A 16,842-nucleotide genomic window follows, 5' to 3' on the forward strand; every position below is an offset into this window, starting at 1 on the left:
TATCATAACATGAAAATATCTTCTTATAACAATAAATGAATGAATGATAAGTGAACTGTTCAGACTATGCTGGGATGTCTTTTGAGACTTCACCAAACTCCTCTGGATCATGAGGGGAATTTACAAAAGTATCACACAGTCTAAGTTACCACAGTAACTTCTGTGTCCTGAGCCAGGCTTCATGCATGTGACTCTCATTCAAACAGGCTCATAAACAAACACTTGTGTAAAGTCACTTTTATTTATTTTGATTCATAGAAGCATTTTTAGAAAATATACTCATTTCCAGGCTGCAAAATCAGATTCAAACTGGACCCACTGATCTATATACTCTTGAAGAGATGGGAGAGCTAAGTGCATGAAAACACAATTCTCAATCATCAGCATACACCAAAAGCATACTTACAAACACAGTTATCAAATGATTGATCATCACAAATAAAAACATGATTGTTTACTGGTAGAGTACCACAATGGTTAGTGCAGTTGTATAATCACTATATACACGTCCATGTGAATAAATACAATACAAAGTCACTTTATAGTCGTCACAGATTGTCAGTAAAAGACGGGGAGGGGCTGAGCAGACGCTTGATCAATATTCAATTTTTGCACAAATGCTTAAAACATGAGTTCATGGTACAGGAGAGACGTAGAACGACTGTGTGGGACAACTTCCTTATGTCCCGCAGCTCACCCTTCTCCTCTGTCTGGGAAAAAACCATTCCAAGTTTAACCAGTAAAAAAACAGAAAGCCTACATTACATGCATCTTTAGCAACAAATGGATTCAAAACAAAATAAATCCGCTGTAGGATCTTTGTTAGTTCAGTGCACACCGTTTTAAAAGCTCGTCTCTCTCCAGTCCTCCAGGTTTAAGTCTTTCCTTCCTGCGGCGCTCTCATAACGTCATAAAGGGTCTCTGTTTCCAAGCTGGGGACTTTCATAACCTAAACAAAGCAAGCTCAGTGTCAATACATGATTTTAAATTGGTCAAGTGACTATGTGTTACCAGAAACTGTTGCCTCATTTTTAACAAGCATTTGTATGCTCACTAAGCTCCTAGGACAAACTTTCGACAGCGACCAGCTGACCTGTTAGTTACTGTAAGTGAAGCAGGTATCAGCTATAAGATCACATCAAAGCAGTCAGAGAGAAAGTCACAGCTAAATATGGGAAACGCATTCATCAGTTTAGTCAGTCATAAAGCTTTCACTCCAAAATCCTCAACATAGAATCAAGACTGGATTTACATTGATCTGCTGGCAGGTCACACATCCTAAAAACAAGGATCATGTTTGTCTGCTTGAAGTGATCATTTGTTGTATATTGTCTTGAACTACCTTTATCAGGCAAAGGCACTGACCAGAAATTCAATCTTCTTATGATAACTGATGTGTTTTAAGCATGTTCCGCTCTATCGATTCAGCTTAAAGTTTTCCAAACTTGGACGTGGAAGTTTTGAAGCTGCTTTGTGGAACTCTTACTTGTGGTGTTTCTGGCGCCCCCCTGTGGACAAAGTGCTGATCCTTTCCTTTAAATGCGAAAGTCAAGGGGTTTTTTTCCCCCCCCAAACACACAATCTCTCTCTTTCTTTTCACTGTCAAAATATCACTCACTGTAAATCTGTGACTTTGAAATATATAGAAGAGTCTGTTTCAGCAGCATCTTTTTTTGTCACTTTGACATCTATGTTGCAGGTCCATACATAAATGATAATATAGAAATAATCAACTTTATTAAAAATGGTCTTTTTTGCTTTTGTAGGTCATAAAGAGTCATCAGGATTGATTTCATAACCTGCTCAAAACCTCTCTTTAATGAACCATATACAGGACAAAGCTCTCTTAAACAGTCCTTGCAGTCTCCCTGTGTTCACTTAACAAGAGTGATAAAATACATTTTGTGAATGACATCCCTACTTGAAGCATCACATAGCGTCAAATACCCCCGGACAGGACACAGAGGACCACTTTGGTTTCACATGTTCTGTCGGACTGGCTCTAATGCCATCATCCGTGACATGTGGAGCCTTTTATCATTCTCACTGTGACGGTAATTGAGTCCCTGCAGCAGGTTTTTCAAACACACTTCTCTGTAACAGAGGTAATTGGCAGCAGTTTTGACATGTCATTAAGCGACCGTTGAATCCCTCTGCCTCAGGGTTTCCATCTTCAAAACCCGTGCACAACTGATGATGAATCAGCTAAACATGGCTGCCAATTATTTCAATAATAGAAGATAGTATCAAGAATGAATCAGTTACGGTTAAAGCAGGAATGATTAAAGATCCTCCGGGTGGAGCTCTCATCTAATGGCCCCTTATCCCGGCAGTGTCAAAACCAGCTGCAGGCTACAAAGAAATGTTTGTGGGGGAAGTCTAATTATGTCTTTAGATTAGGTTCCATCACTTCTTTGTAGCAGGACAGGCATGCGTTCAATATGTAAGGTATGACTCACGCATGATGCTAGAAATGTCTACACACTTTCCAAGGAAGCTGTTCACACTTCTGTTTAACTTTTTGCTTGAAGTTAACTTTATCAAGTGATAATAAAACTCTTCTATATCAGTCAAATTGAATTCTAAAAGGTAATCCAGCTCAGATTCAACACATGGCGGTCATACCACACATATGAGCAGGAGGACAAACAAATACATACACCTGGTCCCAGCAGGGTAGTCCAGAGATCTGTTTTTGTACTGGGGCAAATAGGGTTTTTTCACAGGGAATCTGCGATCTGAAGACCTCTCCAGATCGTAGGGGCTGTCCCGTTCCATGCCTGAGGGAAAAACGCATAACACACACACACAAGAATAACACACACACACACACAGAAGTTTGGGAACTGAGAGGGGAGGTTGCAGGGAAAAGTAATACACAGCCGACAAGCTCTACAGGCGGCTCGAGCGCATCACAAAAAGAAGGCTCATGCTGTTTTTTATTTGATAAATCATAACAAAGGCCCTGCGTCGTTGTCATGAGTTATGAACAAAAACTGCATTTTGGAGTGAAATTCATTCAGACGGTCATGTGTAAAGTAAACAGCATGCGTATGGGTATATTATAGTGTTTGAAAAACAGCTGGGGGGCTGTTACCACAGTGTCAGACAAACAGTACCTATGTCGAATGAGTTGGACTTCCTGGTGTGACGCGATGTCGCTGGAAATCCATTTCGGCCTTCTTCATCAACTGGGCGGAAAAAAAACAATCACAATAATCATCATCACCATCAGCAGCACAATCCTACTCCTTCCATGACGCCTTACAGGCATCAGGAACATTATGAAGTTTTTCATCTGCAGTGAAAGTGAAACTGCCATTCACGGTCTCCTTTTGGTATTTTGTTTTAAACCAGTGTTACCTGGGCTGACATCTTCTGCAGCTTCCATCCCGTGCTTGGCAGAAGCGGGCGGGCTCTTCCTCTCAGTGATCTCCTCTTCAATGATTGGCTGAACAGGAGGCAAACCCCTCTGCTCAGTGGTTGTTTTCTCACCTGGGCTGGCAGGTGAGGTTTTGGGAGGGGTCGCAGATTTTTCCGGAGAGGTCCGGTCTCTCGGGACGTCGAGGCTTGGCTGAGGAAAGAAACAAAAAATAAAAAAGTCACGTTTCTCATGGGAGCTAACAGTCCTTATTGTTTCTCCTTTTCATGTGGTGCACTCATACTTTATTGGGTATAAGGGGACGCTGGCCCTCTGGTCCTCTCGCTCTCTGCTTCTCTTCACGCTTCCTTTCACTCTGCTCTTCTTCTGCTTCCAGCCTTCCTGCCTCTTCTGGTTACATGAAAACACACAACTTACTATGAGCTGTCAAAAAGTGGTTGGAAAATTAAAAACAAAAACCAGTGAAGCACAAAATGCCGAGATACATTTCATGAATGTTCTGTGATTGGAAGTGTAAGGCTAGACTGCGACACAAATTCATTAGCGTAAAGTAAACAACAATAAAAGTCAGACAATTACTGAATGGGTTGCTGGTTAATTTCTGTTAAGAGCTCTAAGACTTGTTATGTATTATGTGCTGGCCACTTGATTATGCCTAGAGTTTATGACCATATGCCTACAATGTTGATGGGTTGTCGTTTAGATGAGTGGTAAATCCAGTTAAAGATGAAAAAGCAGCAGCAGCTCCTGGAAGCAGTGAGGCTTGGAGTCAGAGCAGAGTGCTTTTTTTCTGCACATTTTCTCCAGTTTAAATGTCAAAATTCAGACTTTTGATATTGATTTTATGTCTGGCCTCGAGCTACTGCACCAATCTTATAACTCCCTTTCAAACCAGACTGGAGTTTATAGCTTCTTTTCAAACTAAGGTTCGGCTCATCACGGAGTCTAGACCTGAAACTTCTTAACAGTGAAGACCTACGGACCTCAACAAATCTGCTGTCTTTCCTCTATTATTGCATCTCTATCGCTTTTCTTTCTTCTGCAAATAAAGAAAATGTTTTAAATGTTATTTTCTTTGAAAACCACATGCAGTAATTTATCTGGGACACTCAGATCCACAGACCAGTCTCTCTTCTGGTCTTAGTTAAAACTCAGGGGGGGAGCTCCAGAGCTACCTTTTGGTTCAGGAGGAAGCTTCCTGTTTTCTTCCTTAAATATTGGTCTTCATGCTTTGCAGTGTTTGAATCTCCTGTTGTCGAGTTTTTAATGTTGTTGTTTCTGCACGATCGGTTAACTTTTGAAAATGTGCTTTTTTTAAATAAATGTCCATAGCATTGGATTGATTGGGCTCCTTCAAATGTCTTGACTAGACTTTTAAATTTGTAAACCAAATTTTAAAAAAAGTTAATTATTTGTATTAACACAGCTCTGACAATGCACTGTTGTTGTTGTGTTTGTACGTTAAATCAAATATGTCCCCTGAAGACATCACAGAAGATAAACATTCAGTGTTTTAATAACAGCAGCAGCAGCAGCAGCTCCCTGTCTTTACCTCCCGTGAACAGTAATTGTATTCATCATCATCATGATGTTGTGAATTATTTCTTTCTTTCCTTGTGCAGTTTAAAATGGAGCACAAGCGTAAATAAAAGTTGCAGTACCTAAACTCTCCTGCAGGTGTCTCTGCCTCATAGCAACCAGACTGGGTTTGCTGCTCTGCGGAGGGGGCTCTGGCCTCGTCCCACAGGGGGCCACGTTTCCACCGCCGCTCTGTCCGTCCTCCTCCATCTCAGTCCTCGCATCCGTCAGGGGGACGATCCTCTCCTGCCTGCACGCCTCCATCTGTCTGTCCGTCTGCTGCTTGGAGGACGCCACGTGGCCGTTGCTCTGGGTTTCTGCGGGGGCATCTGACACGGTGGTTGACCTGTCAGCGTCGCCTGTATCTTTGAGGTCACAGGTGCTGCTCCCATCAGAGTCCTCGATTTCTGCCCCGATGCAGCTGTAGACCATGCTGACCAGGTCTGTGGACTGGATAAGAATAATAACACGGAAAGAAATCAAAGATTTGCTTCACATGATAAAATGATCAGGCTAGAGTTCTCTTTTGTTGCTTATTTAAGCGTCTCGTGTTGGGAGAAAAAAAAAGAAAAAAAAAGGAGGTGACAAATCTAGCTAATTCAATTACACCTAAATGAAGAAGCTGGGGATGTCCTCAAATCCACACGCGGATCAGTGAGGATCCCTGGACTCTGCTTTGAGAGGCAAAGGGATTTGGACGACTGTATGACTCTCCCTTCTTGGATGTGTGTTTGTGGGCAGAGATTAAAATATAGCCCTGACGAGGCAGTGAAAGGCCGGGAATAGCAGGTGGTGGGCACAGTGTGCAGCTACGCGCTGTCTCGAGTGAAACTGGAGGATTGGGGAATGACAAGTCTGCAATTTAATTCCCTGTTTTTCAGTTCAGATCAGAATCGGACAGAAGATAGTTGATGAAGAAATGGCTCATTTGCATTCACTTTGAACAGTTGGTAATGCCAGATTGGAGCACTTATACACAAAGGAGTAAAGCTAAATGTGCCAAAGTGTTTTTGGCCACTCGGATGTGTGTCACTCCTCCTGCAAAGGTCACAGTTTGCTCGAGCGTTGCCCCCTCAGAGCTGGTCAGGACTCAGTGCCAGTGGCTGCTTGCTGTCACAAAAGTGAGAATTTTTGGATTCTAGCTGACCGGCTGTCATAACACATTCGCTGTGAATGTCCCTGATGGCTAGGCAGCACTACCTCCCACTACCTGCGATTGAAGGGTACCTTACCTCACGTCAGCATGTCCACAGGGACAACATTTCTGCTGCAGAGCTGCTACTACTACCGGACTTTTTGACCTCAAGTTTACCTTAGATAATGGTCATTAATAGTCAAATTTCATTTTCATTTGACTTTGTTTGTTGCCGTTTGATATCTCTGTATGCTTCTTTGTGTCTTCCCATGTGTCCCTTTTTTCTGTCGCCCTTTTTGTAGTTTCCCTGAGCAGGAAGTAAAGATGGGACTATCTTTTACAGTTATGCCTGCAGTTGTTTATTGTTGTCAGTAAATCAATCAAAATATATATATAAATACAATTTTGTGTATTATGTTAAACTCTGTATACAGAGGTGTTGAGTTCATCTATGGTACATTCTTTCTCTATTTAGTGACATATTCTACAGATTGGAGTTAAAGTAAAAGGGGTTATGATAGATGGCTGCTCTGACCTGTTCAAATGGCCGCTGGAATAAAAACCAAAGAGGTTGTAAGATGCCCAAGCTGTGGTGTAACACTGTACCTGTCTTTGGATGAGGCAGGGGGGGCTGGGAGCCCTCATCCCAGGCCCGCCCTGCATGGGCCGAGGTGAAGGCATGGCCCCGTTGGCTCCGGGAACTGCGCTCTCAGGCCTCCCAGCATCCTTAGGGTGCTGAATCATCGAGTAGACGTTCTCTAAGGCGCTGCTGCAGCAGACAGATGGACAGAGACAGACTGAGGACATTTTGATGAGTCATATTTAATCACATTTATGAGCGGGAGGTTTGACCTGAGAGGAAAGGCCGATCTAAGCTGCCCACATACTGACTTACTTTCGAACCCAATTAAACAAAAATAGTTTTCACTAATACAACAGAAGGACTGATAATGACCAGTTCAGTTCCAGCTACTTCATATGCCAAAGTTAAAGGACCAATCTGTGAGACCTCTTCAGAGTGGATTGATAACATGAACTTACTATGTCAGACATTAAGGAGACACGCTATGTTTTATTGTGTCCAGAGAGGGTGGGTGGTTCCTGTATCCACAGACAGTGCTTTTAGCACTGGAAGCGTTCACAGCAGAGTGGGGACAAAGAGTAGCTGTCTCAGATGTGTTTTTGTGCTCAGGGTACTGAACTACATCGGTTTTGTAAAAGGAGCACTAACAGCGCAGAAAGCACTGTCATCACACGCACCCTCACACGGACGGGCAAATGGCAAAGCAACAGGTGTTGAAGCGATGGAGGCAGAGAAATGAACTAGTTCAGAAATAACTAATTTCACCTGACCTAAAAAAGCATTACCCAAATAAGCTCAATGACCAGAAACGTTGTCAAACTAAACGTTGGAGATGCTTTGATGAAAAATTGAGAGAGGTTAGAGCGTATAGTTTCAAGACTGACGCAGAGCGGCTAAACACTGAAGCTTCAGTGTCCATGACATGGCAGCCTTCATGCACATCGACTCTCGGGAGGAGGGGGGCGAGGGGGAGGCAGCTCTCTCCAATGGTTGACTGCAGTACCACTTTTGCACACTAGGTGTCAGAGTTATGTATTGACTCTTTTTTTTTTTAAGATTTATTTTTGGGCTTTTTGGAGATAAGATGGTTGAAAGAGAATTTAGGGAGAGGGAGAGAGAGAGAGAGAGAGAGAGAGAGAGAGAGAGAGAGAGAGAGAGAGAGAGAGAGAGAGAGAGAGAGGGGGGATTGACATGCGGGAAAGGAGCCACAGGCTGGATTCGAACCCGGGGTTCCAGCGTTGAGGACAACAGCCTCCATACAAGTACATGGGATGCGCGCACCAACCACTACGCCAACAGCACCTCAATATTGATCCTTTAATCCTGATTTATTCTCACTACATAAACACCATTGGTTGTTAAAATTCTAACAAATCAGGCGCACTGGGGAGCCTAAAGAAGGCGGCAAAAAAAACGTTCTTTAGTGTTTTTCTATCAATATCAGCCCTGACGATGACTCATCTGTTCTGTTTCAAACTGCTGTAAAACTCAGCCTCTGTCTAAGACAAACCCCTGTGGCAGAGCAAAGTTGTTCACCAGCTGAGGCCATTACATCACCAGTTTTCAGAGATCCTTGAAGTTGAATATGTAAGCACCTCGGTCAGCTGAAACACACGCTGCAGCTCTCACAGGGTGCCTTATCTCCTCTATGTTAAACTCTTTTAATGGCAGGTGCCCACTGGGTGCTATTCTCTCCCCTCAGCTATTAATATGTGATTCACTTTTTGAAATTAATTTCCCTTCCCTGTACTTCCCAATGCAGCTTGACTACTTTTAACTGTTATGTAACAGCAGTTTAAATGTATGCAAAGCCAAGACTATAAAGAAAAGGAAAACAGTTGGAGAGAGCGAAATATTTTCTTCCTTTTAAAATATTTATGAAACTGTGAAGTGACGTTAATGCCTTTGCTGGATTAGTTTTAGCAGCTTTCTCATTCTCAGGTCTGGCTGCACTTTCATGTTACGTGGCTCTCCTCCTGCTCTGTGCTGCATACTCACTCGCAGTCCTGGTTAGAGATGGTGGAGTTGCGGTTCTTCCGGAAGCCGGAGAAAAGGGACAACACGCTGCGTCTCTTCTTCCTCCTCAGTGACTGGGCCTGGTGGAGAGAGGACAACTGACTGCAGAGGAGAGAGAGAGAGAGAGAGAGAGAGAGAGAGAGAGAGAGAGAGAGAGAGAGAGAGAGAGAGAGAGAGAGAGAGAGAGAGAGAGAAAAGAGGAGGAATAAGTAAGCTGAGAAAGAGGAAGGACGATACGCAGAGGGATCACAGTTATTATCAACCATTACTGAGAAGTATACGTTCTATATTAACCGTCATTAGTTAAAGGACACCAGTGTGAACAGCTGACGATAAATGGGTTCCTTATGCTAATGAACCATCTGACTCGACTTTTTTTCTTCTTCTCTGGGTGCAGATGGTTTAGTTAATCTGACAGAAGGAACCGTTTATGCTGCCTCGATTAATCTTTTTCATGCACTGCTGGTGAGCACTAGGCACACAATGTCACGCAGCCACGTACTACGACTTCAGTGCGGATGGGTTCGACTTATTTCTGAGCTCGGCGAGCAGGGAGGCTAAAATCTGCAGGCTCATGTAGTTTGCTAAAAACATTTCCGGCCGACCTGATCTGGATCTTTTAGTATGGGGCAGGTTTAATATGATGACTGACTGATCAGAGGAGTGCGCTGACGGTGAGGCACTTTTGTAAATTAAAAAAAAAAAAAAAAAAAAAAAGCTGCTGCTGATGTGGGAAATCTTGCTGTGGTGTGTGGTATCAGGCAAACTAGATTTGATGTAAACGGTGAGTTTCAGCTTCTTAATCAGATCACGTTACGATGTTGAATTAGGAGCTTAATGAGTGAGGTGTTTGAACTTCACACTATAAGTGTATTCATTCCAAGCCCAGAGACTTGTTGTTTATTGGGGAGAAGATATCTGCTTGCACCAATCAGAAACACCCCTTTGGAAAAAACAAAGATCTGAGAGGTAACTCGTTTGCATCAACATTTGTCCAACAATGGGAGCACTGGAGTGTGGAGGCTATAGTCTGTGAATCCAACCAGTGGCTCCTTTCCCTGCATGTCCCTGAATTTCCCTCGGGATCAATAAAGTATCTATCTATCTATCTATCTATCTATCTATCTATCTATCTATCTATCTATCTATCTATCTATCTATCTATCTATCTATCTATCTATCTATCTATCTATCCATCTATCCATCCATCTATCAATGTCACTCCCCATTCTCACTCTATTCACTGTCCAAAACAATAATCATCTTGGTCTGACCAGTCATACTTCAGCCATCATTGATAATCTTACAATATCAGCCAACATTTTGACCTTGGAAGAACACATGAAAGGGAAGTTCATGTCGCGAATCTGTGAAATATGTGAAATCTTTATATTGTACCAGCCCCTTTAAAAGTTTCATCTCCTCGTGATGTCATTATAATTAAATTCTTCTGAAGCATCACCCACTTTCATTGTTCTTCCAAAGAGAAGGTCATCAACAGTTTCTAAAATGACCTTGTGCAGCAGTATTTTAACTTCCCGTCAGTCTTTTAAGAGGCTCTTGTAAGAGAGAAGAGCACATTCCTTCCCCCCCTGGCAGCCTGTTCATGACAGGATTCATATTTAGATTTGTTTTTAGATCTCGAAATGAGTTAGCGCCTACATACAGAACATCTCTGATCTCTTTCATACCCTCGATATGAAGAGATTCCCTGCTGAGCTGCTTCTTATGCATTACACTAAGTGTGCAGGCTTTTAGTTTATTGTTCCATGTTTTTTTTACTTTTCATGTATTTGAAAGTCTTCTTTTGTGTTTTTGGTGGCTTTTATGTATTCAAGTGTGATTTCATTTTATTACTGCTATTTTATTTTGTAACAGTGGTGTTGGAAAAAAAAGTGCTGTAAGAATTCTGACTATTCAAACATCTCTTAAAAGAAGCTCCACCACACAGCTGCTTTATTCAGATGTTGTTCAAACTGAATTGATTGAGGTACACACGGGGTGTTGCAATGATGGAGATCTGCAGCAGAGAAAACAAACTGAAAGTTGAAATTAAAAACCTGCCAGCAGACACTTATATATTCACAGGATCATTTGTTTTCACTCGGAGAAGTTTTTCTGTCGATCGAATGAATGCCTCTCTCAGCAGCCTTGAATTTGATTTTGACTTTTTTTTTTTCTCAGAGAAGTATGAGGCTGTCAAGCTGCTAAACACTTCACCTTGCTATCACACCTTAGGTTTGTAATAACTTGGTAATATGTGAATTTATTTTACACATTTCCTTTTAGTCAAACTAGCTGACCACTTTGACTGAGCAGCTCGAGGAAAGTGAAGCTAAGATGTAAAGCTGTGAGCTGAAAACCTGAGGAGAATATAAATATATATTAGTGGGTTCATAAGAACAAGAAATAGTTTGAGTCATTAGTTACTCACAAACGTTGTTTATAGGGATCAGAGCACTTTCACGTACAGTGCTTTAATAGGACTTGATTGTTTTCATCATGTGCCATAAAAACAATGACTTTACTCGGCCTTCAATAAGCTGTTCTAATGAACATCATTAGTTTCGCTTCTTTAATAAATTATTTCTTGGCCACAGACTCTCAGTGACCACTGGGCAGTTTCAAAGGAAAGGAGTTACTGGACTGTGACAGCAAACGACATGATTTATTTCACGTGGTGCAAATGTTCTTCTTACTAAACAAACAGAGCTACAATGGAAAGTCTGCTTGTGTGTGCTGTACATCCATCACGAATATCATTTGCTTCGATGAGAGGAGTGGAGATGGAGACAGCTAACAGTCCTGTTTTTTAATGCCTCTCGTCTGAACTGGAAGAGGCTAAATGATCAGGTTTAGCTGACACACTCGATTTGCAGCACAGTTCAAGTTTGTGCTTCACGTATGTAATATGTACAGTCCTCAGTACTTCTGATATATCCATCAAATCAATCATGTCTGAATGTTTTTTTAATAATCAAACTGAATCAATGACCTGACCTGTCAGGTAGAACTCTCTTGCTGTAGAAGTCAGGCAGTCCATCCTCCAGCATACTGACGCCTCCGTTCTCTGAGCAGTGCTACACACACACACACACACACACACACACACACACACACACACACACACACACACACACACACACACACACACACACACACACACACACACACACACACACACACACACACACACACACACACACACACACACACACACACACACACACACACACACACACACACACACACACACACACACAGGACAGAAAAGAAAAGAGAGTAACAGGGGAACAGAAATCAGTCCACATTGACAATCAAAGCTGAAAAGCTGACAAAAGGTTTGTTTTTCTTTTTCACATCAGATGGCTGGCTGGTTAAACTAAGTCCACTGCCAACAGGACTTTGTTTGTAAAACAACTCCTCATCATGCCACCCTAACGGGGTTTGTACCGATTTAGAAAAAGCTTTCACAAAGTCTTAAAACAAACACGCAGCTGAGTTGGAGGCTGCCCTGCAGCCCCCCGGGGAGACAGTTGTGCATGATTAGCATTGAAGGCACAAAGACACAAGTGCCAGCTTCCTGCTTTAAAGGGACCTATTTTTGGAACAACAGTGACATGGGTAAACAAAATAAACACAAAAAGTTAACACACAGTAGTCCAAAGATGAAGCGGTTTGAGAGCCAGTACAGAAGCTAGGCTATACACTGCTGCATTAAGGCCACTTGTATTTGTAATTTTTCTTGTTGAAGAATGTCCGACCTGAAGACTAGTACTATAATAAAAAAAATGCAGCACACTGATCATGTCAGAACTGCTGGCTTTGAAAAAAACCCCCAAAACAACAAATACATCTAAAATTAAAAAAGCCACTGACAGCGACTCTGACATGCCATTAGTTTATAGACCGGAGTGCACAGAGGACAGACTTCAGCAGAATGAGACTCAACAGGTCAGAAAGTTGAGGACAGGAGAGATCCAAAGTGAACTGGTGGTGCAGGTTTTTAAACTGTGAGCCCATGCCCACACTGTCACGGCTGGTTAAAACAGGAGCAACCTTTAAGAGCGTTCTGAATCAGAGGATAGCAGCGGCTCTACTGTCTGCTTCACTCACTCTACTGAGTCTCCTGCCAAACTCAACACTGACCATTTATGGACTTGATTCAATTTACCTAAAGAGAAAACCAGAAAGGTCAAATGGACATTCTTCTGATCTCAGTGCTTTTATTGAATAATGACTGAGTGTTTGACAACCTATTGTTGGCTCGATATGTTTACACACAGTATGTGTGTCTGCTTTACAGCCGCAGTCTTTTGGTTTAATGACGCTAATTGTTATTCATTTTAGTTTATTTTTTCTCGTTCCTCATTTTATTTTGTTATTGTTGTTACTTATTTTATCTATGTATACGTCATGTATAATAGCATGTATGTGCTTATATATGTATGTGTTGTATGTTCGTGTGTTGACGATTGTGGTCAGTCAAAAAAAAAAAAAAAACTACATGGTAAGTGTCGGAGAAGAGGAAATCTGAGCTATGATGACCTCTGTAGCTGTAAATGTGCCGAGTCAGATGGATGACGTTTGACATGAAACCATCTCAGACTGGGATACAGAAGGGCTCATTATTGAGCTGCAGGCGGAGGAACATGTATGATTGGTGGCTTTCTGACAGCAGAGTGCAGAAAAAATGTCTAAGTATAGAAAACACTAACATCAACATGAGTTGTTCGGTCAGAAAAGAGGTAGCACATCTGACCCAGTCTGCAGCCATGTCGTTGAGCTCCCGCCATCTACTCGGAGTAATACACTTACTGCTGACAATCATTCACAAAACCTAATTTCAAAAAACATCATCCCTTTAACTTAAACAGACTGAGTATTGGCTCAGTTCACTCTTCATGTTTCAGCAGTTTCCCTTTAAACAACTCAAAGATCTCTGCTGCCACATTTGTAATTAACTCACCGACTCCGGGGGAAGATGCCCTGCTCTATGTCTGCGTGGTGGGCGGGGCCTGACGTGAGTCACGTGACGCAGGGGGGAGCCATTGGTGGGGAGGGTGGACAGACACTCCCATGATGCCGAGTGGGAGAGAGAGGACGAGTGCGGAGGAGCAGAGGGGGTCGGAGACGAGCTGGGTTCATCACCGAGACCTATAACGAGACGAGAAGGATGGTTAGACAAAAAACTACATGTTACAATTCTTTATGAAAATTAACCTTTTATTTTAGGTTTATTTTTAAGCCCTTATTCTCGAGACAGGACAATGGACAACAGGCTGGACCTGAACCTGGGCCGCTGCCCACCTGTAGGACCACCTCCTCGCATGGGGCGCGCACTAAACATTAAGCTAGCAGCGCCTCGGTGATAACATGTTTTAAGGTGCAACCTTTTTTCACTTTCACAGCTGAAGACGCAATAAAAGAAATGAGTTTTGAATGCCTTTTATTTCAGACGTTCTTAGATATAATGAACGATGATGGAAACTTTAATCATAAATGTTTCAAAGAGAAAGAGAGGAAAGTCATGCCTGCTGGAGAAGACACAATGAGACGTGTCAGAGAGAAGTGTCCCCCCATTAAATCTTAAACAAAGGTTAACCCTTTATTTTCAGGTCTGTTTTTGCTAAATTAAATGCTAAAAGTTAGACCCAGTTCACAGATTAAAAATCTCTTTTTTCAGCATTGTAAACTGCACTCTAAGGGAAATACAGTTATTCTTCATTTCAGGACCAGTAGTGAGTGAATTGATCTTGTCCTCTCTGCTCCTGGAAATAATCTTTTTCTATACACTTTGAAGACCGGAGGTCACAATAACTCACTCAGTCTGGTGGAGACGGGTCGGATTCTTCGAGTCCTGGAGCTCCTCTTCTTGATAGCCATTGTGTCCTGTTGGAAAAGAGGATGAACGACTGATTAGCTGTGACTTGATTTAAAAAGAAAATCTAAGTAAACACAGACATGACAACCACACACGTCTGGCTAACGGAATTCACCCAAGGTATTTTAATGAGTTTATCATTCATAGCTAATTATGCAGGTATCAGGAAAGTGAAGCAAAGCTTCCAGAAATGCGAGATGAAATAAAGAAGTGTGAAAGCTGAAAATGAGGAAATGTTTCTGATGAGAATCAAATAGTGGATATATTAAATGTTTTATGATCAACTATCACATGTCAAAAGAAGTCACACACGCATTACAGGCACGTTGGACACTCACGATTCCCAGGTTGACCCCGAACTCCTCGTCAGTAAACTCCAGAGACTCCTGGATGATCCTGGACTGTCTGACCGTGCGCCTGCCCGTCCCAACATCATCCCAACGCTTCACCTGAGACACCTGCCGCAGCTGATGCAACACACACAAAACCCATGCATGAACACACACACACACACACACACACACACACACACAAGCATGGTCAAACAGTAACACATGCAGTGCTGACACGACTGGAACGACATCCTATGGCAGTGGTTTCCAACCTTTTTGTGGTTAATGATCCCACTCTGGCAACCCCAACATTAAAAACACATTTTATTCTAATTACAGGTTGATTTTAGAGCACACTTTGGCCCCATGAAGATTATTGTGGAAGGAGGCAGGAAGTGTATGTGACTCTGTGTGCATGAGCATGCACTGAGCACATGGATAAGTGACAGAAAGACAGACTGCAAGTTTGTTATAGTGTGTTCCATTTGATCTCGGAGGTCAAAAATTCAGATTGGCTGGTCTGATACGAGATCAGGAACGCCTTAAAGAACAATAGAGTTCAAATCCAACATGGCTGCCAGGTGCATCGACTGTAACGTGCAAGTCCTATCTGTGGACATGTTGTCATGTTGTTTATTTTCTACACAAACGATTATGTAGTATGTTGTTATGTTGTACTATTAGCTAACAAACAATGGTGCTCCTAAAGGCGTCCATATTGCTTGTCTGACTTGCAACTGGAGCTCGGATAAAAAGATCTGCGTTTCGAGGTCAATGAATCGCACCATTAGATTTTTGCATTTGTGTCCAGTTCAGACTTAACAGCCTAAAGTAGCTTAATAAAGGCAGCATGCTACAATGCTGCCTTTATTAAAGCAGCATTGTAGCATGCTTTTTGGATCAAGAATTCCAAATTTCAGGTGACTCCATTTGAACTCCTTTGGACACTGCGTGGGATCGGGACCCCGCGGTCCGGAGAGCCTGTCCTCTAACGGCCCGTTTCCACCGAGCGGTCCGGCTCGGTTTGTCTCCGTACGGCGTGCATTTTGCGGTGTTTCCATAGACTAATCCCGGGAAAGATTCCTAAATAACCGATCCGTGCCTATCCTTTAACTCAGGGCGAAGTGTGTCCGCCCTTGTACCTGACGGGACCCCAAACAAAACATCAGGCATACTGTGCAAAGCCCATGAAGAATGAAAATATGAAATATGTTTTCGATTATCAGCGCAGAGGTTAGTGTTATAGAGGACAAACAGGCACTGCAGCAAAAACAGAGACGGGAAAATGAGATGAGAAGATAGAGGCGGTGCATAGAATGTAAAACAGAGCAGAGCAGGCAGTGTTATTGCCAAAAGTCTGTTTTTTTTTTCCTTTCCCACCAGCTTCATCTTAAACAATTTGATTTCCCAGAGAGGAGAACCTGCGGGGTCTAATCACGGCCTTAACTGACTCTAATCTAGTTTTCGCGTTGTTTCAGAGGGCAATATTCTCCTAAAAACACAGCTCTTCTTCCACCCCTTCATCCTCATATTGTTCGAAAAACACAAAAGCTCAGAGATGATGCCGACCTTTATCATCCAAAGATGCTACAAATTAAAGATACACAAACTTCAGACAGCAGGAGAGAATTCTGTTATAAACTTTAACGGTTCCTCCACACTACAGAAATTCATTTTATTTCAGACTGTTGAGAAATAACAAGCTGCTGCACTTCAGCTGAATTCCTCTAAATCTGTTTTGAATCAAACTACATCAAACCAATCACATTTCATAATGTTGTTAAAGCTCCTGTGAGAAACTTTCGGTTTGTGAACATATTGGTGCCACCTGTAGCCAAAGTAGTGTGTGATATTTCTTAGTGATAGTGGTAAAAACAAAGTCTCACCCTGCTTTCTTTTAACAGTCAATGGTATCGCTTGCTTGATCCTGAC

At 42.3% G+C, this 16,842-nt stretch overlaps 1 protein-coding gene across 6 annotated transcripts in view; it reads right to left on the reverse strand.

Annotated features, from left to right (window-relative positions):
- Window positions 1-220: 220 nt before the first annotated feature.
- Window positions 221-16,842, reverse strand: part of carmil3 (capping protein regulator and myosin 1 linker 3) — a 96,576-nt gene continuing 79,954 nt past the window's right edge. For 2 of the 6 annotated variants that reach the window (XM_079349438.1, XM_079349436.1), the window contains exons 30-41: window positions 14,917-15,045; window positions 14,520-14,586; window positions 13,664-13,851; window positions 11,695-11,774; window positions 8,677-8,796; window positions 6,702-6,861; window positions 5,044-5,410; window positions 3,666-3,772; window positions 3,364-3,574; window positions 3,120-3,191; window positions 2,661-2,780; window positions 221-949 (exon numbers count right to left, since the gene is read on the reverse strand). In XM_079349438.1, the coding sequence (XP_079205564.1) occupies window positions 909-949; window positions 2,661-2,780; window positions 3,120-3,191; window positions 3,364-3,574; window positions 3,666-3,772; window positions 5,044-5,410; window positions 6,702-6,861; window positions 8,677-8,796; window positions 11,695-11,774; window positions 13,664-13,851; window positions 14,520-14,586; window positions 14,917-15,045 (1,662 nt within the window). In that variant the 3' untranslated portion in view covers window positions 221-908. Of the gene's footprint in view, window positions 950-2,660; window positions 2,781-3,119; window positions 3,192-3,363; window positions 3,575-3,665; window positions 3,773-5,043; window positions 5,411-6,701; window positions 6,865-8,676; window positions 8,797-11,694; window positions 11,775-13,663; window positions 13,852-14,519; window positions 14,587-14,916; window positions 15,046-16,842 lie in introns of all 6 variants that reach the window. The other 4 variants (XM_079349437.1, XM_079349441.1, XM_079349439.1 and 1 more) reach the window with 3 other exon arrangements.

The sequence above is a fragment of the Symphodus melops genome (assembly GCF_947650265.1).
Source record: "Symphodus melops genome assembly, chromosome: 7".
NCBI classification, from domain to species: Eukaryota; Metazoa; Chordata; class Actinopteri; order Labriformes; family Labridae; genus Symphodus; species Symphodus melops.